The sequence below is a fragment of the Pleurodeles waltl genome, chromosome 8 (assembly GCF_031143425.1).
Source record: "Pleurodeles waltl isolate 20211129_DDA chromosome 8, aPleWal1.hap1.20221129, whole genome shotgun sequence".
In the NCBI taxonomy this organism is placed as follows: Eukaryota; Metazoa; Chordata; class Amphibia; order Caudata; family Salamandridae; genus Pleurodeles; species Pleurodeles waltl.
This window is the reverse complement of record NC_090447.1, coordinates 1,441,382,730-1,441,406,630: the sequence shown is the minus strand read 5'-3', so window position 1 is coordinate 1,441,406,630 and position 23,901 is coordinate 1,441,382,730. Positions and strand designations below refer to the sequence as shown.

Here is a 23,901-nt window from a genome sequence, read left to right as displayed (position 1 = left end):
AGTAGGAAAGTACTTCATAAAGCACTCCTTCTTCTGCATTTTATTCCTGGGGATGAGCCCATTCAGTGTAATTACAGATCCTAAAAGCCTCACTGTGCATGCCTCCCTCACCCAATAGGTAAGGATGAACATATAGAATGCCAGGGTACCAGGGTAAGTTATGTGCCTACACACAAGTATACTCTTCCAGGGGTTTCCTCAAAGGGGTTGGAGCAATTGTGGGGAAAACCTAGGCATAGAAGACTGTTTGTACAGGGAGATCGGTTCAAACTGATTCTTTACCTGTGTGTGGGAGTGAGCTGGAGTTGGGAAGAATTTGGTGGACTTATGTTTGTGTTTTCTTTTGTTTTCCTCGGTCTCAGTTTCCATTTTTCCATTTTGTCCACTGGTTAGTGCTCTATGCGGATTTAATAGTTTACCCTGAAAGTGGTTCCTTTGTTTGTGTTTTTAGGTCCCTGATGGCCCATTTGGGTTTGGGGGAGTTTGAATTTCTAAAATGTTAATAATAACAATTAAACCATATAAAGGAGCTCTATGATATACTAGGTATTAATGCCCATTCCATATCTTCTCTTCAACTTTATGCTTCTAATTTTCTGTGATGGCATCCAATGTCAATGACCTTTGTATCTTAAAAACATATTAAAGCACTAAACCACAATAAGGCCCTCATTATGACTTTGGTGTGTGCCGTCCCTCCGCGGTATCTTTTACGTTTCCTGCTGGGTTGGTGGGCGGAAAACACACCACAACATTGATGCCAGCCATGAATCCTCAAAAAACATCAGTTAAACAAAATATTATTAGATGTGCCTTCCCAAGAGGTGGACTCCTTTTGGATGTTTTTTCTGTATTAGCACATTTAGGAGAGGGTGGTACATGGGATTAGGGAGTGACAGCAGGAGTTGCAAAGCTTCTTTCCAGACCCCCAGACGTCAATGTTACCTGTTTAGCTACCGTATCTTCAATATTATATTGCTGTCAGACTGCCCGGGGCGCTTGATAACAACTGTTTTTGAGATACACCATCATGAGTCCTATGTATAGCTGTTACACAGAAACCCATTTTTACAACTTCACCTTGAACAAGGCACTAGGATAATGCTGCAACATCTCCAGAATCATCCTGTTCCTTTGGTGAGACCCAGATCCAGGAAAGATGGCCGTGAAAAAGAAACCCAGAGGATGCATTTCTTTTTTATTCCTCCTACTGTGCAGCTGAGCTGTGGAGATGGTATCATTCCTGGATGGCCTTGAATTGTTGAGTTGTCCTGCATTCAGTTCCACCTGTCACCAGATCTTCCTAAGGTGGCAGGTTCAGCCCAGTTCCTTGTGTAGGTGACTAAGCTCCCTTCCTCTCCTTCAATCACAGGAACAGACTTTCTTCACTGACGCCTAATGTAGATTGAGAGTAGCAGCAACTCCTAAGGGGCCCGCTCCTGGCAAAATGGCATCTCCTACACTGGCATGCAATGCTTCTCTGTGTTCAAACAATCTTGAAAATGCAGCTGAAGGGAACTAATATATATTCTTTCCTGAGAGGTAACAAGCAAGGCACTTTATTCTGGAGAAGGTCGTCTTTATTGTTCAGTCTTCTGTGGCTCTGGTTACTTTATGGATTCTACCTTACTGGGGAAAAAAAATCAAAATTCTTAACTGGTTTTAAAATTTGAACGGTGCCCCTCCTGGACACCAATGACCAGACAGCTGGTATCTTTTGACCAGAGTACTGAGACTTTTGCTTTCTAAATATTAACTGTTTGCTCTACTGAGGATTCACCTTTTTGTTTTAGAGGAGGGTCTTTGGGTACAGGGATTTTAACAACTTTTTAAAGGAAACTCATTAGTTATGCTAAGTTGTCCAATGATGAATCTGCAATTAGAGACCATTTGCACAGGGCAAATATAAATTGAGATTGATCCATTGTGTTCTGTTTGTCTGGCACATCTGCCAAATTGATTGATTTTAGTACATTATTTGTTCACTAAATCTAATAGACTAAGGGCCTGATTCTAACTTTGGAGGACGGTGTTAAACCGTCCCAAAAGTGGCGGATATACCACCTACCGTATTACGAGTCCATTATATCCTATGGAACTCGTAATACGGTAGGTGGTATATCCGCCACTTTTGGGACGGTTTAACACCGTCCTCCAAAGTTAGAATCAGGCCCTTAGTCATCAATCAACTGGTGTACAGTCACATACATTAACAGTAGCCAACAGGCTAGTGTTCTAGAAAATTTAGTGCCAAACATGAAAGTACTATAAATATGTATGATATAAATTGGTCCCAGAATGCATACCTTCTTTTGGATTTCTTTGTGCGTTATGTTGTATCTATTTAAAATAAATGAATAAATGTATCACTTTTATTTATATTATATATTTTTATATTTTTTATGTATATTGTATATTATATTAATTTGTATTATTTATTTATAAATCATTTACCTATTTAAAAATCATTATTTGAGTGTAGAACTCTGGCTGGGTAATGGGTTTACTCATTATTATTTGATGTGAGATACTGTATCTTCATTCTTGATCCCTACAATTTTCTAGCGTAATCCTCAACTTGGCTACTTCTGCAAAGTTGAGTACAAACTGCAAGTAATTTGGTTATTTAGTTAAAGTGCAGAAGTGCTAGCGGCACTGGTGATCACAAACAGACAGGTTACTGCCTGATATTGGGTCAGTAACCATTGGACTGCCTAAGAGCCTTCAGAAAAGTCATCACATTGTTCAGCAAGTGGTGGGCTGATTAGATTTTAGACTTCACCATTTGAAGAAGTCCATCAAATGTATATTAAGAGGCCTGTTAAGGTGGTTGCTATTAGTATATGAGATCAGTTGGTCTCTAGATCCATTATTTTAGAAGGGCTGAGGAAACCCACACAGAGAAAATAATTGAACCCAGTGTCATGTCAAGGCCTTTTTTTATTGCACATACTTTAGTCTTGCAGTGAAGTGGGGAGTGCATCTCAGTGCCAGGGGCTAGGAACAATATAGACCACTCATAGGTGGAGCCTAATGGTTACACAGTAGCCTGAGCTCAAGATCCCACATCAGTTGTTTCCCCCTCCCTGACAGCTGTTAGTCTAATTAATACTTTAACTGAGGGCTGCTAGTGTAGTGCACATTTTAATGTATATATCAACAATAATTAATTTCCTAAAAGTTTTTTAACAGTCTACCGTTTAATCATTCGTTTTAAGCTTGCTGATCTGCATCTGTTGATGGGCCTTGCTTCCTGTACCTTACCTGTAACTGTTTTCTTATCTACATCTGTCAAGTTCAGGAAACATGTGAATGAGACACTGATCGGAGGCTCTTGTTGGAATAAAGACTTGTTTATTTCAATTCCCTTCCTTTTTGGCAACTACCTGTCAAAACAGAATGTCACTAATGAAGCCTGCTCAGACAAAGATGTGTTGGCTTGCCTTTCCCTCTGATGATGGAACATGCTGCAAGGAAAAACCTGACACTTCAGAGCGGCCATTGACAACCAAACATATCAAACTTTTTTTTCAAAAAGAGATCTGAAAGGGGAACTGCATATTGGATCATTTGAAGTGAGAAAGCCTCAGATAGCCAGGAGCCCCACTCCATTAGAAAGATGACAAGGGAAAGACGGATAGTTCCTTAGAAAGGAGGTGGTTCATTTTCTTTACATTAAATTGGCTGGAAGTGGTGTATTTTGGGTAGAGAGGGGATGAAGGGCTAGGGAATCCTAGACAGTGGCCCTTTAACTTAGCTGTTGTGACAAGCTGGGAAATATGGGTGTTCTGGGAACAGTCCCTTTTGAGGAAAAAGAGCTGGAGATTGCACGTGAATTCAATCACAAATAGTTTGTACTATAAAATACTGCTCTTGTCACTCGCAACTGAGAGCTGCATAATGTCTGTGAAAAGACTACCTTTATAGAATAATTCTGGCCTCTTGGGAAACTTCTGTAGAGTGATTGGTTCAAACTTTCCCCTGCATTTCTGCACCTGAAACTACACCTTGAGGACCAGGGAAGCAAGTCCATTACTGATCCCACAAGGAGAAAAGGGAGCCAAGCATTATCTAGTGGGGGACAGCCTGCTGTGAAGCATCCACTGTGGGTGGAAAATGTGGGTGTTCGAAGGTAAAGGGCTAGCTGTGTCTGCGTTAAACATTTTGTTGACAAGTCTTTTCCCGGATGGGAGTAGGGAGAATAATTTTTAACCAGTGGGCTGGTTTCTAAGAAGCAGTTTGTAGGGAATTTGGAGCATCTTGTCCAAAACAAAATTATAAATGTTTGATACAAGTTGTGAAAATCTAGATATTTGCTCTCATCAGAGTTCTCAGAATGACTTTTGAGGTTTCAAGTGAGTGGAACTGTGCTTGTTTCAGTTGTGTATCTACTTCAGAGCTTCAGTTTTAAACCATTACTGATGGTTTTGCTTTCTGCGACAAAAAATTAATTCACTGTTGCCCAATAGTTTAGGAAGCAAACTGCGAGTACTGGGGTGCTCAATCTTTCAACTGAATAGACTACATTAAAGACCAAATCCAAATTTGCTGTGTTTCCTGATAACTACCTCAGCTTTGCTTCATGTTGGTGTCATTTCATCCTTAAAGTGTTTTCCTTTTGACGTATGTGTTTCAGGATCTTTCTTCTATTTTTTTTTTTAATGCTTTGTTTTTGTGCTGCTGTTCATGTGTCATTTGTGTTTATCTTTGAGGAAGCCATTTGTGGTTCTGCCATTGAGATGGATTCCTCTCGGAAACCTTCATTTTATTTCAGATTTAGATTGATTGACTATGTTGGTGCTCAGCCACAGTTCATATGAAGACTGAGGCCTCTCACTCCATGCTGTAACAATCTAATTTCCTACAGGCCACCTACATCATCACAGCGGGGAAACCTTTATGGCTGGCAATATTTGAGTAATCTTGCAGTATGACAAAGTGAATCCTATAGGAAAGTTTCTATAGGCCATGAATCCCTTTGCTTGCTCCCTAGCTCCACTAGGCTGTCTTTTCCCAATGGTAAATACCCCGTCCGGGAGTAGACTGACCATGAGACGAGTGCAGTTTGAGATTATGAAATCTTTTTTAATAAGCGGGGAGGATCTAACTCAAGCCATTAGTAAAAAATAAAATATATATATATGTTCGATGGCATGTGTAGCTGCAGATACACATGCTATGCATTATCCTGCCATCTAGTGTTGGGCTCGGAGTGTTACAAGTTGTTTTTCTTCGAAGAAGTCTTTTTGAGTCACGAGACCGAGGGACTCCTCCCTTTCGGCTCCATTGCGCATGGGCGTCGACTCCATCTTAGATTGTTTTTTTTCCGCCACCGGGTTCGGACGTGTTCCTCTTCGCTCCGTGTTTCGGTTCGGGAAAGATAGTTATTCATCAGAAAATTCAACTGTATTGTTTGCGCTCGGTACCGGGTTAGTGCTAGCACATCGACACCGAAGAAAGAAGAGCTCCGGCAGCCCTTCGGGACTTCCACTCCGCGGCGGGGCCTGGTCGGCCCGACCGCGTGCATCTTCAAGGCTCATGGAACGGACCCCATTCCGCTTCTGCCCCAAATGCCACGCTAAGTATCCTTATACAGACCAACACTTGGTCTGTATTCTGTTTTTGTCCCCCGAAAACAAAGAGGATACGTGCGAGGCCTGTCGGGCATTTCGATCCAAGAAGATACTGCGGGATCGTAGAGCTCGAAGACTTCAAATGGCGTCAACACTGGCTGGACATCCCGACGTCGAAGAAGAGGAGACATTCTCCATTCCAGATTCGGACTTGGACGAGCCCGAGAGTGAGCAGCCGACGAGGCAACAAACCGTGAGAAAACCAGCCCCGGCAAAAACTCACTTGAAAATCATGAAGGCCCAGGGCACGCCACCGCCAACAGGCCATAGCTTTACCCGAAAGCACGGTGACCAAACATCGGCACCGAAAAAGGCCTCTCCCACCAGCAGAAGACATCTGACTCCGGTCGAGATACCGGCCCCGAACAGACTCGGCACTGAGAGGTCGGAACCCCGAAACCAAAAAGGTTTCTTCGGTGCCGAAAATGACTGCCGAAAAGGTTTCGGTGCCGAAACACGCAGCCTCGGAGCCGAAACACAGCTCCTATACAGAAGAACAGGGCCTTTCCTCACAATTACAAGGCCACAGGTTTGAACAAGAACTGGGCATGGGAGAGCCAGACCATACCCAGAGGAGGCTCCATATACAAAAAGACACTGGGAAAATCCGAACTCTCCTCCAATTAAGATGAAGTGGAAGCTCGCATTCCATGAGGCGGAAATGCAGCCAAAAGCTAAAGTGGCTAAGGAAAAAACACCACCACAGTGTTCTCCACAGCCATCGCCGCCACACTCGCCACATCTGTCCCCAGTAGCAACACCCCCAATGATGCAGTCACCAACGCACGCAGGGATGAGCCAAGATGACCCGGATGCATCGGATCTGTACGATGCACCGGTCTCAGATAATAGTCCGGATTGCTACCCGGCAAGACCATCACCACCTGAGGACAGTACTGCTTACATGCAGGTGGTTTCCAGGGCAGCTACTTTTAATAACGTAGCATTGCATGCAGAGCCCATAGAAGATGACTTCTTGTTCAATACCCTGTCATCTACGCACAGCCAATACCAAAGTTTGCCAATGCTACCAGGCATATTAAAACACGCCAAACAGGTGTTTCAAGACCCAGTCAAGAGCAGAGCCATCACACCTAGGGTGGAGAAGAAATATAAACCTCCCCCTACGGACCCGGTGTACATTACACAACAGTTAACTCCTGATTCAGTGGTAGTAGGAGCAGCCCGGAAAAGGGCAAACTCACAAACTTCTGGAGACGCACCACCACCCGACAAAGTCGGAAATTCGATGCGGCAGGCAAAAGGGTGGCAGCACAGGCAGCCAATCAATGGCGAATTGCCAATGCGCAAGCTCTACTGGCAAGATACGACAGGGCACATTGGGACGAAATGCAACATTTCATTCAACACCTTCCCAAAGAGTTCCAGAAACGTGCTCAACAGGTTGTCGAGGAGGGCCAAACTATCTCCAACAACCAAATAAGGTCGGCTGTGGACTCAGCAGACACGGCAGCCAGAACAGTAAACATGGCGGTAACCATTCGGAGACACGCGTGGGTACGAACCTCCGGATTTAAGCCAGAAATTCAGCAGGCTGTGCTGAATATGCCTTTCAACGGACAACAATTGTTTGGGCCGGAGGTGGACACAGCAATAGACAAACTGAAGAAAGACACTGATACGGCCAAAGCCATGGGCGCGCTCTACTCCCCACAGAGCAGAGGCACTTTTAGGAAGCCGCACTTTAGAGGGGGGTTTCGTGCCCAGACTACAGAGCCTTCCACCTCACAAGCCAGACCCACATACCAGGGTCAATATCAAAGAGGAGGTTTTCGGGGACAATATAGAGGTGGACAGTTCCCTAAAACAAGAGGGAAATTCCAAAGCCCAAAAACCCCAAAAACTAAACGTCCCAAACCCCCACCACACAACACCAGTGGGGGGGAGACTCACAGATTATTACAAAAATTGGGAACACATAACTACAGACGCGTGGGTCCTAGCCATTATCCAACATGGTTATGGCATAGAATACCTACATTTGCCACCAAATGTGCCTTCAAGAGCACACAATATTTCCAAACAACACTTAGATCTGTTACAACTAGAAGTCCAAGCTTTGTTACAAAAAGAAGCAATAGAACTGGTACCCAACCATCAAAAAGGAACAGGTGTTTACTCCCTGTATTTCCTAATTCCAAAAAAGGACAAAACACGGAGACCCATATTAGACCTCAGAACACTAAGGGGGTCATTCTGACCCAACGACCGCGGATGCACCGCCAACAGGCTGGCGGTGCATCCCAGGGCATTCTGACCGCGGCGGTACAGCCGCCGTCAGAAACGGAAAACCGGCGGTGTCCCGCCGGTTTCCCGCTGCCCTGAGGAATCCTCCATGGCGGCGCTGCAGGCAGCGCCGCCATGGGGATTCCGACCCCCTTACCGCCAGCCTGGTTCTGGGGGTTTTGACCGCCAGAACCTGGCTGGCGGTAACGGGTGTTGTGGGGCCCCCTAACAGGGCCCCACTAAGATTTTCAGTGTCTGCATAGCAGACACTGAAAATCGCGACGGGTGCAACTGCACCCGTCGCACCCTTCCCACTCCGCCGGCTCCATTCGGAGCCGGCATCCTTGTGGGAAGGGGTTTCCCGCTGGGCTGGCGGGCGGCCTTCTGGCGGTCGCCCGCCAGCCCAGCGGGAAACTCAGAATTACCGCGGCGGTCTTCTGACCACGTAGCGGTATTCTGCCGGCGGAACTTTGGCGGTAGAATCACCTCCTAAATCTTTACATCAAATCAGATCATTTTCACATGGTGACACTTCAATACGTGATTCCCTTGCTCAAACAACAGGACTACATGTCAACATTAGATCTCAAGGATGCTTACTTCCACATACCCATACATCCTTCCCACAGGAAATACTTGAGGTTTGTAATCCAAGGCGTGCATTACCAATTCAAAGTGTTAAAGTTCGGGATAACAACAGCACCAAGGGTATTCACAAAATGCCTTGCAGTAGTAGCTGCTCATATCAGGAGACAGTACATGCATGTATTCCCTTACTTAGACGATTGGTTAATAAAAACCAGCACTCAGCAACAGTGTCTTCTACACACCAAATACGTAATAGAAACCCTTCACAAACTAGGGTTCTCTATAAACTACCAAAAATCACATCTACAACCTTGTCAAATACAACAATATTTAGGAGCAACAATCAACACACAAAAAGGGATTGACACTCCAAGTCCACAAAAGGTACAAGCCTTCCAAAATGTTATACTAAACATGCACCCAAACCAACACTATCAAGTGAGGTTTGTAATGAAACTTCTAGGCCTGATGTCTTCATGCATAGCCATTGTCCCAAACGCAAGACTTCACATGCAGCCCTTACAACGGTGCCTAGCAACACAATGGACACAAGCACAGGGTCAACCTCAAGATCTAGTGTTGATAGACCGCCAAACACACTCCTCGCTTCAATGGTGGAACCCTATAAATTTAAACCAAGGGCGGCCATTCCAAGACCCTGTGCCTCAATACGTTATCACAACAGATGCTTCCATGATAGGGTGGGGGGCACACCTCAACCAGCACAGTATACAGGGACAATGGAACGCTCAACAAAGGCAACTGCATATAAATCATCTAGAGCTGTTAGCAGTGTTTCTGGCATTGAAAGCATTTCAACCGCTAATAGCCCACAAACACATTCTTGTCAAAACAGACAACATGACAACAATGTATTACCTAATCAAACAGGGAGGGACACACTCATCACAACTGTGTCTTTTAGCACAACAAATTTGGCATTGGGCAATTCACAATCCCATTCGCCTAATAGCACAGTATATCCCAGGGATTCAAAACCAGTTAGCCGACAATCTCAGTCGAGATCACCAACAAACACACGAATGGGAAATTCATCCCCAGATACTAAAAACTTAATTTCTACGCTGGGGAATTCCAGAAATAGACCTATTTGCAACAAAAGAAAACGCAAAATGCCAAAACTTCGTGTCCAGGTATCCACACCCATACTCCAGGGGCAATGCGTTATGGATGAGCTGGTCAGGGATATTTGCTTACGCTTTTCCCCCTCTCCCACTCCTTCCGTATCTGGTAAACAAATTGAGTCAAAACAAACTCAAACTCAAACTAATACTAATAGCACCAACCTGGGCTCGCCACCCGTGGTACACAACACTACTAGACCTATCAGTAGTACCTCATATCAAACTACCAAACAGACCAGATCTGTTAACTCAACACAAACGACAGATCAGACACCCACATCCAGCATTGCTCGATCTAGCAATCTGGCTCCTGAAGTCTTAGAATTTGGACATTTAGACCTTACACAAGAATGTATGGAGGTCATTAAACAAGCTAGAAAACCTACTACATGACATTGTTACGCAAACAAATGGAAAAGATTTGTTTATTACTGCCATAATAATCAAATTTAACCGCTACATGCTTCCGCAAAAAACATTGTAAGCTACTTACTACACTTACAAAAATCTAAACTAGCTTTTTCTTCCATTAAAATACATCTCACAGCAATATCTGCCTATCTGCAGATTACACATTCAACATCACTCTTTAGAATCCCAGTCATCAAAGCATTTATGGAGGGTTTAAAAAGAATCATACCCCCGAGAACACCACCAGTTCCCTCGTGGAACCTCAATATTGTATTAACACGACTCATGGGTCCACCATTTGAACACATGCACTCTTAGCCTTCCTAATAGCTATCACATCTCTTAGAAGAGTAAGTGAAATACAAGCATTCACTATACAAGAACCCTTTATACAAATACATAAACATAAAGTGGTTCTCCGTACAAATCCCAAATTCTTACCAAATGTTATATCACTGTTCCACCTAAACCAAACAGTGGAACTCCCAGTCTTTTTTTCCACAACCAGACTCAATAGCTGAAAGAGCATTACATACGTTAAACATTAAAAGAGCAATAATGTACTATATTGATAGAACAAAACAATTTCGCAAAACAAAACAATTGTTTGTAGCCTTCCAAAAACCGCATACAGGAAATCCTATGTCCAAACAAAGCATTGCCAGATGGATAGTGAAATGTATTCAGACCTGCAATATTAAGGCAAAAAGAGATCTACCTATTACGCCAAAGGCACACTCCTCTAGGAAGAAAGGTGCCACAATGGCCTTTCTAGGAAATATACCTATGACAGAAATCTGTAAGGCAGCCACATGGTCTACGCCTCATACATTCACAAAACATTACTGTGTAGATGTGTTAACAACACAACAAGCCACAGTAGGACAGGCTGTATTACGAACATTATTTCAGACAACTTCAACTCCTACAGGCTAAGCCACCGCTTTTGGGGAGATAACTGCTTACTAGTCTATGCACAGCATGTGTATCTGCAGCTACACATGCCATTGAACGGAAAATGTCACTTACCCAGTGTACATCTGTTCGTGGCATGAGACGCTGCAGATTCACATGCGCTCTCCCGCCTCCCCGGGAGCCTGTAGCCGTTATAAGTTGATGAAAATTGTACATTATAAATTGATGAAACTTGTACATTTATACATTTGTAAATATATATCACTTTTATACACATTATGTACATACATACTTACTCCATTGCATGGGCACCTTTACTATATACACAACTCCTACCTCACCCTCTGCGGGAAAAACTATCTAAGATGGAGTCGACGCCCATGCACAATGGAGCCGAAAGGGAGGAGTCACTCAATCTCGTGACTCAAAAAGACTTCTTCGAAGAAAAACAACTTGTAACACTACGAGCCCAACACTAGATGGCAGGATAATGCACAGCATGTGAATCTGCAGCGTCTCATGCCACAAACAGATGTACACTGGGTAAGTGACATTTTCCATATATATATATGTTCGATGGCATGTGTAGCTGCAGATACACATGCTGTGCACATCCCGCCATCTGGTGTTAGGCTCAGAGTGTTACAAGTTGTTTTTCTTCGAAGAAGTCTTTTTTCGAGTCACGAGACCGAGGGACTCCTCCCATTTCGACTCCATTGCGCATGGGCGTCGACTCCATCTTAGATTGTTTTTTTTCCGCCATCGGGTTCGGACGTGTTCCTTTTCGCTCCGTGTTTCGGGTCGGAAAGTTAGTTAGAATCTCGGAAAAATCGTCGGTATTGTTTGCGTTCGGTATCGGGTTAGTTACAACAGATCGACACCGAATTAAGAAGAACTCCGGTGGCCCTTCGGGGTTTTCTTCCATCCCCGTCGGGGACTGGTCGGCCCGGCCACGTGTCTCTTCAAGGCTGATGGAACGGACCCCATTTCGCTTCTGTCCAAAATGCCATAACAAGTATCCATATACAGATCAACATCTGGTCTGTAACTTGTGTTTGTCACCAGAACACAAGGAGGATACTTGTGAGGCCTGTCGAGCGTTTCGGTCCAGGAAGACTCCGGGACCGAAGAGCAAGAAGACTGCAAATGGCGTCGGCGCCGACAGGACAAGAGCGTTTCGAGGAGGAGGAAGAAACATTCTCCACCCAGGAGTCGGACTCTGAGGAGGTTGATCCCGAGGAAACGCCGAAAACCGTGAGTAAGACGTCGAAACCAAGAACTCACGAGAAAAGCGCTAAAGCCCAGGGGACGCCACCCCCAACAGGCCATGGCTTAACCCGAAAAGTAGGTGACCGTTCATCGGCACCGAAAAAGGGCGAGCTGGTGTCGAAGTCATCCGACTCCGGTCGAGATACCGGCACACAGCAATCTCGGGCCCGAGATAGTGGCTCAGAGAAGATTTGGCACGAGACAGCGGCACCTAAACGGGTCGGCACCGAGAGAGCACGACGCCGAAAGTAAAAAAGGTTTCGTCGGAGCTGAAAAAAGCAGCCGAAAAGGTTTCGTACCGAAATATCCGGCCTCGGAACCGAAAACAAGTTCCTACACTGAGGAACAAGGACTGTCTACACAAATTAAGACACATAGATTTGGACAGGAATTACAGGCAATAGAGCCAGATCACACACAAAGACGGCTCTTTATTCAAAAAGATACAGGGAAGATCAGCACTCTTCCTCCAGTCAAAATGAAACGCAAGCTTGCCTTCCAAGACAAAGACAAACAGCCACACGCAAAGGTGGCTAAACAAGTAACACCGCCACCATCCCCACATCACTCTCCGCAACCATCACCGGTAGCCACTCCACCAATGATGCAATCCCCAACTCATACAGGAATGAGTCAAGATGACCCTGACGCATGGGACCTTTATGACGCACCAGTGTCAGATAATAGTCCAGAATGCTATCCAGCTAAACCATCGCCACCAGAGGATAGTACAGGCTACGCACAGGTGGTGTCAAGAGCAGCTGCATTTCATAATGTCAGCCTTCATTCAGAGCCCATTGAAGACGACTTTCTTTTTAATAAACTGTCGTCCACACACGGCCAATATCAGAGTCTTCCTATGCTACCCGGAATGCTAAAACACTCCAAACAAGTGTTTGAGGAGCCTGTTAAAGGGAGAGCCGTTACTCCAAGAGTAGATAAAAAATCTAAACCGCCACCAACAGACCCAGTGTACATTACACAACAGCCAACACCAGACTGTTGTAGTGGGAGCAGCGCGCAAAAGAGCCAACTCTCATACTTCAGGAGATGCACCACCTCCAGATAAAGAAAGTCGAAAATTCGATGCTGCAGGCAAAAGGGTGGCGGCACAGGCAGCAAACCAGTGGCGTATTGCAAATTCGCAAGCTTTGCTAGCCAGATATGATAGGGCCCATTGGGATGAGATGCAACACCTTATTGAACATTTACCCAAGGAGTTCCAAAAAAGAACGCAGCAAGTAGTAGAAGAAGGACAGGGTATCTCCAATAATCAGATACGGTCAGCAATGGATGCTGCAGTCACAGCTGCTAGAACTGTCAACACAGCTGTAATAATAAGGAGACATTAAATACCTACATCAAATCAGATCACTTTCACCTGGTTACATTACAAGACGTAATCCCACTGCTCAAACAACAAGACTACATGACAACACTAGACCTAAAGGATGCATATTTCCATATACCAATACATCCTTCACACAGAAAGTACCTAAGGTTTGTATTCCAAGGGATACATTACCAATTCAAAGTGTTGCCATTCGGAATAACAACTGCACCAAGAGTTTTTACAAAATGCCTAGCAGTAGTAGCTGCACATATCAGAAGGCAGCAAATACATGTGTTCCCGTACCTAGACGATTGGTTAATCAAAACCAACACGCTAAGACGGTGTTCACAACACACAAAATATGTCATAGAAATCCTCCACAAACTAGGTTTCTCAATCAATTACACAAAGTCACACCTTCTGCTGTGTCAAACACAGCAATACTTAGGAGCAACAATCAACACAGCAAAAGGGATTGCCACTCCAAGTCCACAAAGAGTTCACACATTTCACAATGTGATACAGACCATGTATCCAAATCAAAAGATACAAGTCAAACTGGTGATGAAACTACTAGGCATGATGTCTTCATGCATAGCCATTGTCCCAAACGCAAGGTTGCACATGCGGCCCTTACAACAGTGCCTAGCATCACAATGGTCACAAGCACAGGGTCAGCTTCTAGATCTGGTGTTGATAGACCGCCAAACATACATCTCGCTTCAATGGTGGAACAGTATAAATTTAAACCAAGGGCGGCCTTTCCAAGACCCAGTGCCACAATACGTAATAACAACAGATGCTTCCATGATAGGGTGGGGAGCACACCTCAATCAACACAGCATCCAAGGACAATGGGACATACAGCAAAAACAGTTTCACATAAATCACTTAGAACTGTTAGCGGTATTTCTAGCGCTCAAAGCATTTCAACCCATAATAAGACACAAACACATTCTTGTCAAAACAGACAACATGACAACAATGTATTACCTAAACAAACAGGGAGGCACACACTCGACACAGTTGTGTCTCCTAACACAGAAAATATGGCATTGGGCAATTCACAACCACATTCGCCTAATAGCACAATTTATTCCAGGAATTCAGAACCAGTTAGCAGACAATCTCTCTCGGGATCACCAACAGATCCACGAATGGGAGATTCACCCCCAAATACTAAACACTTACTTCCAGATGTGGGGAACACCACAAATAGATCTATTTGCAACAAAACAAAACTCAAAATGCCAAAACTTCGCATCCAGGTACCCACAAGATAAGTCTCGGGGCAATGCGTTATGGATGAGCTGGTCAGGGATATTTGCTTACGCTTTTCCCCCTCTCCCACTCCTTCCATATCTAGTAAACAAATTGAGTCAAAACAAACTCAAACTCATACTAATAGCACCGACATGGGCAAGACAACCTTGGTACACAACATTACTAGACCTCTCAGTAGTACCTCATGTCAAACTACCAAACAGACCAGATCTGTTAACACAACACAAACAACAGATCAGACATCCAAATCCAGCATCGCTGAATCTAGCAATTTGGCTCCTGAAATCCTAGAATTCGGACACTTAGACCTCACACAAGAATGTATGGAGGTCATAAGACAAGCTAGGAAACCTACCACTAGACACTGCTATGCAAATAAGGGGAAAAGATTTGTTTATTACTGCCATAATAATCAAATTCAACCCTTACACGCATCTGCCAAAGATATAGTAGGATACCTACTACAATTGCAAAAGTCAAAGCTAGCTTTCTCTTCAATAAAGATACATCTGACCGCAATTTCAGCCTACCTGCAAATTACGCACTCAACTTCATTATTTAGGATACCAGTCATAATAGCATTTATGGAAGGCCTAAAGAGAATTATACCACCACGAACACCACCAGTTCCTTCATGGAACCTCAACATTGTCTTAACACGACTCATGGGTCCACCTTTTGAGCTCTTGTGAAATGCAATATTTAACATGGAAAGTTGCATTTTTGATTGCCATCACATCTCTAAGAAGAGTGAGTGAAATTAAAGCATTTACCATACAAGAACCATTTATTCAAATACACAAGCATAAAGTAGTTCTACGGACAAATCCAAAATTTTTACCAAAAGTGATCTCACCGTTCCACTTGAATCAAATGGTAGAATTACCAGTGTTCTTCCCACAGCCAGATTCTGTAACTGAAAGAGCACTGCATACATTAGACATCAAAAGAGCACTAATGTACTACATTGACAGAACAAAACTAATTCGAAAAACAAAACAACTATTTATTGCTTTCCAAAAACCTCATACAGGGAATCCAATTTCTAAACAAGGCATTGCTAGATGGATGGTTAAGTGTATTCAAACCTGCTATCTTAAAGCAAAGAGAGAGCTGCCTATTACACCAAAGGCACACTCAACCAGAAAAAAGGTGCTACCATGGCCTTTCTAGGAAATATTCCAATGAACGAAATATGTAAGGCAGCAACATGGTCTACGCCTCATACATTTACCAAACACTACTGTGTAGATGTGTTAACGGCACAACAAGCCACAGTAGGACAAGCTGTACTACGAACATTATTTCAAACAACTTCAACTCCTACAGGCTGAACCACCGCTTTTGGGGAGATATCTGCTTACTAGTCTATGCACAGCATGTGTATATGCAGCTACACATGCCATCGAACGGAAAATGTCACTTACCCAGTGTACATCTGTTCGTGGCATTAGTCGCTGCAGATTCACATGCGCCCACCCGTCTCCCCGGGAGCCTGTAGCCGTTTAGAAGTTGATCTTGAACATTTGTAAATTTGTAAATATATTACTTTAAACTTCATTATGTACATACGTATTCACTCCATTGCATGGGCACTATTACTAGCATACACAACTCCTACCTCACCCTCTGCGGGGAAAACAATCTAAGATGGAGTCGACGCCCATGCGCAATGGAGTCGAAATGGGAGGAGTCCCTCGGTCTCGTGACTCGAAAAAAGACTTCTTCGAAGAAAAACAACTTGTAACACTCCGAGCCCAACACCAGATGGCGGGATGTGCACAGCATGTGAATCTGCAGCGACTAATGCCACGAACAGATGTACACTGGGTAAGTGACATTTTACATATATATATATATTTTCAGCAAATTACTGAACAACAAATATAGTGGGACAGAAGGCGTAATGTCAGCAGTCAGCCAAGTGAGGAGGGGGACAGAACAATATGGTATTTGCCACCCATTAGCCAAGAAGCAAATCTCCTGAGGGCTGACTGGCTCATTCCCCGGAGTCAAAGCTGCAACCACTGTGTTAGCTTGCAGAGTTTTGATCCTGGACATCTGTCAAGCTATGTTGTAGCCACTATGGCACACATTCACCAAACACTACTGTTTTGACAGTCAGGTCCATTGTGATGGGCACTTTGCCATTTTGGTCCTCCAGGACTTTTTGTTTTTCATTTTGCAGACCTTCCTCTGAGGAGGTATTGCTTTATCTATTCTTCGGTAAGACATTTGCGAATACAAGTCTCTGTCAGATGAGCAAGTCTCTGACCTTCAGTACTGCTTATTTGGTAGAGACTCTAGCTGCAGATTCCTTACTGACCCTCCCAACCTCCCCACCTCCCCATTTCTGTGAACTGTTTTTTCCACATAAAAAGTTCCTGCTTTCAGCACACTTTTGAAATCGACCTTCTGATGTGGCTCCATGCTTCTTGTGCAGAAAGAGTAATGAAAAGAAACTGATGTCCGCCGCACTGGGGTAGTGCCTATATAGGCACCTCACACTTACAATCTGACATAGAGCTGAGCAACGCCGCCTACTTGTGTGCAGAAGTATTGCTCAAGATTTTCCGTATCCAGTCTGATGCCTGGGGAATATTCTAAGGTAAGAAATATGTGGCTAGGTAGAGTTTCTACCAGATAAGGCTTTACCGAAGGTAAGTAACTTGTTCTTCGGGGTTATACCCTTTGAAAGAAAGAATTCCTTAGCCACATTTTAGAGGCTGTTTCACCATTTGGTAGCTGGTCTAGGGTAGGTATGTGTTGCATACACAGCTGGTAAAATGCCTTTATGCACCAGTACAAGGTAATGGCTGTGTTGCAGGGGGACGCCCTCTGTCTCGGTCTTGGGGAAAAAGATGAATAGCAGAAAGATGGGATCCTGGAAGAAAAAGCCCAGTAAGGGCTAGACTGTGGGGTTCCCACAATCCTGCCCCAAGTGGAAGCTGTTTAAGCTACAGATAGGATTTAGCAAAACTGTATAGTCCCCTTAGAGGTTATCTGAAATGCTGAGTGTTAGAATGTATGAACATCCTGGAAGGATTTGCCAGACACCGGTTTTTAAAACTACTACTATCAGCTCTTTATTGTACAGACTACCAATTCCTACAAGGAAGTTGGTGTCAACTCAAGAGGGTCAAGAAACATTCAGCAGTCACTAGTTACAGCCCAGAAAGCAGCAGTACAGTGTAATTGAGGAGGTATGCTATGTCTTTATTTGGGGCTTAAGATGTTTCAGGTCCTGTTTGTGACCAAACTTAAAGCTCTGATTGACTGTTGGCATCACAAGGGCTTATGACTGTGGAGCACATTTAATGAGCACGTAGGCAGCCTTTTCAGGTGTTTTTCTAAAGTAGATGCCAGACTACCTAGAGTCTGACACTTTGATCTGGGAAGTACTACCGGGATGTAAATCCTCTGCGTGTCTTGGAAAAACTGTGGCTCAGAGTCCTGTGCATTTTTCTTATCACCTGCACTTTTCCTCACGTGAATGCCACAGTCTGAGTTTCCTGGAGGGTCTCCTTGTTTTTGCCCTACTGACAGGACGTCATCTCAAGAGAACTCCCACAAGAGAAGATTTTTGCTGCACTCTCATCCTAGGTACTGGTGACTGGCAAAGATGATGACAGCTTGATTATAGTTCTGTTTAATTTTACCTGTACTTCTTTAAGGAGACTGCTGATTAGTTCACCCTATTAATGATCCATCCAGTTTATTGCCTTGTATGGAATGTGTCTGATAAGCTTGCATTGTGCGTGTGTGTAACTTCCTGCTGAATGTGCTTTTGTCCTTGGGGAACGTGACTCGTGCACCTTCATGCACCCATATCTCTCTGCTGGAAAAAATGCTTAGCTCTAGATTGGGGAAGGTTGCTCTAACCTACCTTTGCTTCCTATGTTGCTTGCTGTCTCCAAGCAATGGCGGCCTTCTGTGGGCTGTGCCTGTGATTAATGCACATCCACAAGTCCTAACTGGTCTAAGCTGGGTATCCCTGCTGCAGAAACCTGTGAAAGCAGGATATCAAAAAATAGGAAACAGCACTTCTTCTAACTCCGAACACTTTGAATGAAACAGACCATAGTTCAATCCTAACTTCCTGCTCTGGCCACAAAATGTGGGTTACTACAACCCCTCTTGGACAAGTAACAGTTACTTATCTGAACATCAAGGAGAATCTCCGCACTAACAAAGAGCAGATGTGTTTCCAGTGATAGAACCTTTGCTGGTGTGCAGCTGGCCTGTTTGCGTCCCATTGGTTTTGGGATGAACTTCAATTCCTAGAGGCTCTTTCTGCTGTGCTCTATGGGAGGTGAAGAGATTGAATGCCTTCTAAGGAGAAAAGGTGACCTGAACACTACATGGCCCGCAAAAGATCTGAATGACTGAAGAGATGTATGGAGGACTTCTGAAGTAACTAAGACTACTCAGAAGGGCCCCCTGGCAGCCCCGCTGCCCTGAAAGCAAGTCAAAGGCCAGAGACTAGCATTGCCCTTTCATGAACTGCATAGATGCTTTCCTACATCACTAGTAAACCTACTCCATCCCCACTGGCACCCCTAAACAGTAGTATTTACCCTTTTCAAGTCCTTGAGAGGACTGTAGGTTTTGAACAGATGTAGGACATGCTCCCTTCGATTCGAGTTGTGATCTCTAATTCTGTAAACACTTGGAACCTCTCTCCAGCTCTTGAGTTTCTGAGTTGTTGTCCTTTCTAGTTACAGATAGTCCCTTGCTGACAAAATAAATGTTGAGCTTCATAAGGTGCCTTTAGTGCATTGTGAGCCCAAATCACTTGAAAATCTTGACTTTTATTGGCTAATTTGATATATGGGCTCCTACTGTGGTATGCCTGTGGGAATGTGTTAGTGAGTGCTGCCCCATGAAACCACAACAAGCCTAATGAAATCCTTACTGCCCTTAGAAACTTGAATTATTTCTGGGTACTGAGATGTTACCATTTATTTAAAACTGACAGCTTAGTTGCTGAAGTTTCAACCATTGGCTTGTTCACTGCTAAACCAGAGTGCATTGACACAAAGTGACATAGATATGCTCATAAGATTTTAATATTGTTTTCTTTCTTCCCCATGACTGAGACCATGAATATTCTTGGAAAACCATCATGAATGCCTCCTTTTAATTTGTGAACAGACCACTAGGACAACGTTGAACATTAGACCAGTGTCACAGACAGTCTCGTGCCCAGGGTGTCAATGCTATTAAACATTTTGGATTTGCATCTCTGGCTTAGATGATGCTACCACATTCAGTTTGTTTATTTTTAGCGCATTACCTGGAGATTAGTCTTTCATTTGTTACAATGCCGGATAAGTCTTTAATGGAGGGCGAGGGAGAACGCCGTACACGGCGGCTCTCTGTGTGAGTTTGCAACAACTCTAGAGGAGCGCAAACGGGATTTAATCGGCTCAACTGTCTTTGAGGGTGAACACTGGTGAATCTTAATTGAGCCGAGGAAAGGATAGGCTATAGTACAAGTGTGACAGCGGGAGTGTTAATAAACTGGAATTTGACTTGGAATAGGTTGTTTTTTGGATTATCTGAGATTTACTATTTAAATGAAGCGACTAGATTCCAGCCCTGAGGAAGTCAAGTGATGAAACACGTGTTGGCTGTAAGGTCGTTACAAAGAACTTGGATAATTTTTGTTTCACTATGGAGTCTTACCTGAACTTAAGGTGTTGACAAGGACTTTGGGAACATTTATGTTCAAACAGAATGGATTGTGGACCTGATGGAACGACTCTCGCATTTCTTATCTATTTGGAAAGAGATGGACTGATAAAACTGGATTTGTGTGATTATGATATTGATATGTAAGGACTAATTAGTGTGGGAGAGAGAGTATTAAAACAGGCTCCCAAAATTATAAAGAACACAAGACTCTTTGATTAATATTTTTCATGTATATCAATATAACCACTATCTCGAGTAAGTGGCTGCGCTTGCAAAAATATGAGTACTGTATTTGTTTAAAAAGTTGAAGCATTACACCGGGGCATATACTTGAGAACAACGGGTGCCACAAATTGCACATGTATAGCCTGACTGGTTGCACAGCCAGCATTTGGGGTTAGAGTGTATTCCCCATAGTAGTGCACCGTCGTATGTAGATTAGTTAGTGTATAAACTTTTGAGCTAATTCCTTGGCGCACCATATTTCCCCTTTTAAATACACCTAGTAAAGTACAGCACATTCAGTTTGTGTCTTACATGCATTGCATGACCAAGTCTTTTTGTTAAGCTGTAAATTAATGACTTATAGCACTGTATGGATATTACTTTTTGATATTTTTTAAGGAATGTGTGGTATCTGACTTTCTAACCTCCTCCAAGTAAGCTTAGATTACTTACCATGTCTACTTCTGATAGCGGAGTGCCTAACATGAGTAACTCCCTTGCCTAAATGGAGCACAATAGGATTGGTGCTCTTGGACACCAGTGGTGAATGGCTTGTTCCCACATAAAATACCACCACCAACCATTAGCGACCTCTACTTCCTTGTGAGAGCTGCATCGGATCATTTGATGCCCTTGGCCTGTGATTAAAGGAAAACTTTAGATTCTCAAAGTGGAGCCAACAATTATTTGTCTTGGTTCTAATGTGGATTTTTCCAAACCTTAAGGAAACAATTGTTCTGGAATACACCTCTGCAGGGCAAAGCCCAGTCTTTCCTACAGTAACATTTGTCCATTGACATATCGAGTCGTTTTAAGCCACAAAATAACAGTATTTTTGTCATGTGAATAAGCAATGTATAGCCCAACATACTTTATTGTGATCTTATTAGACCCCACATCAAGAGGCAGCTGAATCAAAGTAAATTTTCTGCACGCAGATTTCTAGAGCTGGCCTTCTGTGGATAAGCACAGCTCCATACTACTTTAATATGTATGCTGATCTGAAGCCAAAACGACTCCTTTGTTCTGCAGTTTCATAGACAATCCTCTGTGACCATTCTATCCTCCTGCCTACCTCTTCATTCTGAAGATATAAGGTTAAGTGAGGGAAGCCTTCCAATAATTTCCCAAATGCCTTACTGTTGTGAATCGGCTTCTTTTGGTGCCAAGATTTTCCCTCCTTGAAAAAGGTTAGGAAACATAATTTGACTCCAGAGAGGCAACTCCTCTTCCAGGGGAGAAATATTTTCCACTTCTCACTTCTGTTGCTAAATTTAGAGGTTCTTAAGATTTTGCCTTTCTTCTCCTTTCTTTTGATATGAAGGTCATGTGTGTGGCAGGTCACACCAGTACCTAAGAGGACCAAAGTGCTTACATTTTTGTTGTTGCACTCTGGAGACCAGTCACCTCCTTTTATTTACAACTCATTACCTGTAGGACACAGATATTTACATTGATTGGTGTAGAAGATAGGCAAAGTTTGCACCTTGGAGCAGTAGCAGAGAAGGTTGGTTTATTTGTCCATGTGTTCCATTTCTTTTTTTTTTTTTTGCAGCTGGCTCAGCTCCTATTTTGTAATTAAAACAGGTGTTTGGTTGACCAGTACATGGATATTGCTATGCATAGTGATAGTCAATCTGATAACCTCGATTTATTCTTTTTCCTGTGGTGTCTTTTGTGTGCAGCTTAGACACATGCTCCTGTCTTGTGTCCAGTAAGGAATTATAAAATATTCTTTAAACTGTTCCTTTCGTTTCATCTTACACAAATAGATGACAAAACGTTCCAGTGCGAGATGTGCTACCGATTCTTCTCTACAAATAGTAATCTTTCAAAACATAAGAAAAAACATGGAGACAAGAAGTTTTCCTGTGAGATATGCAGCAAAATGTTCTACAGGAAAGATGTCATGCTGGACCACCAGCGCCGGCACCTACAAGGTTAGTTATAGACCTTACGTTGTTCCTTTAGCTCTCACACATAGGTCAGTAAATGACATTTTGCTGGCTCAGTAGCTCAGTTACCTGAAAGATGAGATGTCCTGTTATAACATGGAAGGTAAGTGAAGGATGTTTGGCTGGGTCCCCAGGCCTCTTACATGTTTGGTAAGCAAAGCAATGTTGTGCTTTACCTCTACTGCTGGGACATGGAAGGCCTGTGGATGAAAACAAACTTCTTGTAATGCCTTTTTGTGGGTTCCTGGGGCAGACTCAGATTGTAAGAGGTCCCCACACAGTCAGGCTGCTGGGCAGTAAGTTTCCTCTGTGGGTCCTGGCGCTTACCACTGATGCCAAAACTGCCAGTTTGTATAACCTAATTTCTCCCTTCAGGCACTTGTCTGTCCAGGGGGAGAGAAGTAAAGCTTACGCTAGGGGTTAAAAACCCAGACACAGCATGGCTCAGTAAATAACAATTAAATGTAACGTCCAGTCAGTGCTATATCTTCAGAGAAGGCAAATATTTATTTACTTGTAAGTGAAGAACAGACGTTTTTAAGACATCCATTAAAACCAGAATATGCCAACACCTGCTGGGGTAACATACAACCCCTCACATTTCAAAGCATTTACATCCTGCAGACTAGCTTTTGTTAACAGTAATCCTGTTGTCTGTTTAGGTCGCAAACCAGTAAACTGAGAACTCTGGAAAGCTTTTATTTATTTTTACTACATTGTTGGTAACCAAAGTCACAGTGACTGGTAAATTTTGTTTTTGTCATACACTCATATTTCAGGTGTGTTGTGATATGCCTGTTCCCCACTATCAGTAGTCTAGGGTAGTGTTTCCTAACCTTTTGACTTCTGTGGACCCCCACTTAATCATTACTGGCATACAGGGACTCCCATTGTATCATTATTGGAATCCGGAGACCCACAATGACTCACAATTTATATCTGGGGACCCTGGCATAGAGAATTCCAACAATTTGCACTGCAAAACAATGTACAAAAATACAGAAACAAGCAATCGTCAAACAAATGCACAAATATTGGAATATTGTATTTAATTCACAAACAAATCTAATATTAAAAAAAATCAAATAATGAATGGGAAGGTTGGAGCTTTTTTTTAATACAATTGAGGCCACCCATGGTCCATACTGCATTCTGTTCGACTGCTCTGACAATTTAGTATGAGTATACCAACTAATTTT

At 43.3% G+C, this 23,901-nt stretch overlaps 1 protein-coding gene across 3 annotated transcripts in view; it reads left to right on the top strand.

Moving 5' to 3' along the window:
• Positions 1-23,901, top strand: part of PRDM15 (PR/SET domain 15) — a 345,544-nt gene that overhangs the window by 140,009 nt on the left and 181,634 nt on the right. For 2 of the 3 annotated variants that reach the window (XM_069202594.1, XM_069202595.1), the window contains one exon: positions 22,520-22,687. The exons of the other annotated variant lie outside the window; for it this stretch is intronic. In XM_069202594.1, the coding sequence (XP_069058695.1) occupies positions 22,520-22,687 (168 nt within the window). The remainder of the gene's footprint in view (positions 1-22,519; positions 22,688-23,901) is intronic. 3 annotated transcript variants of the gene reach the window in all.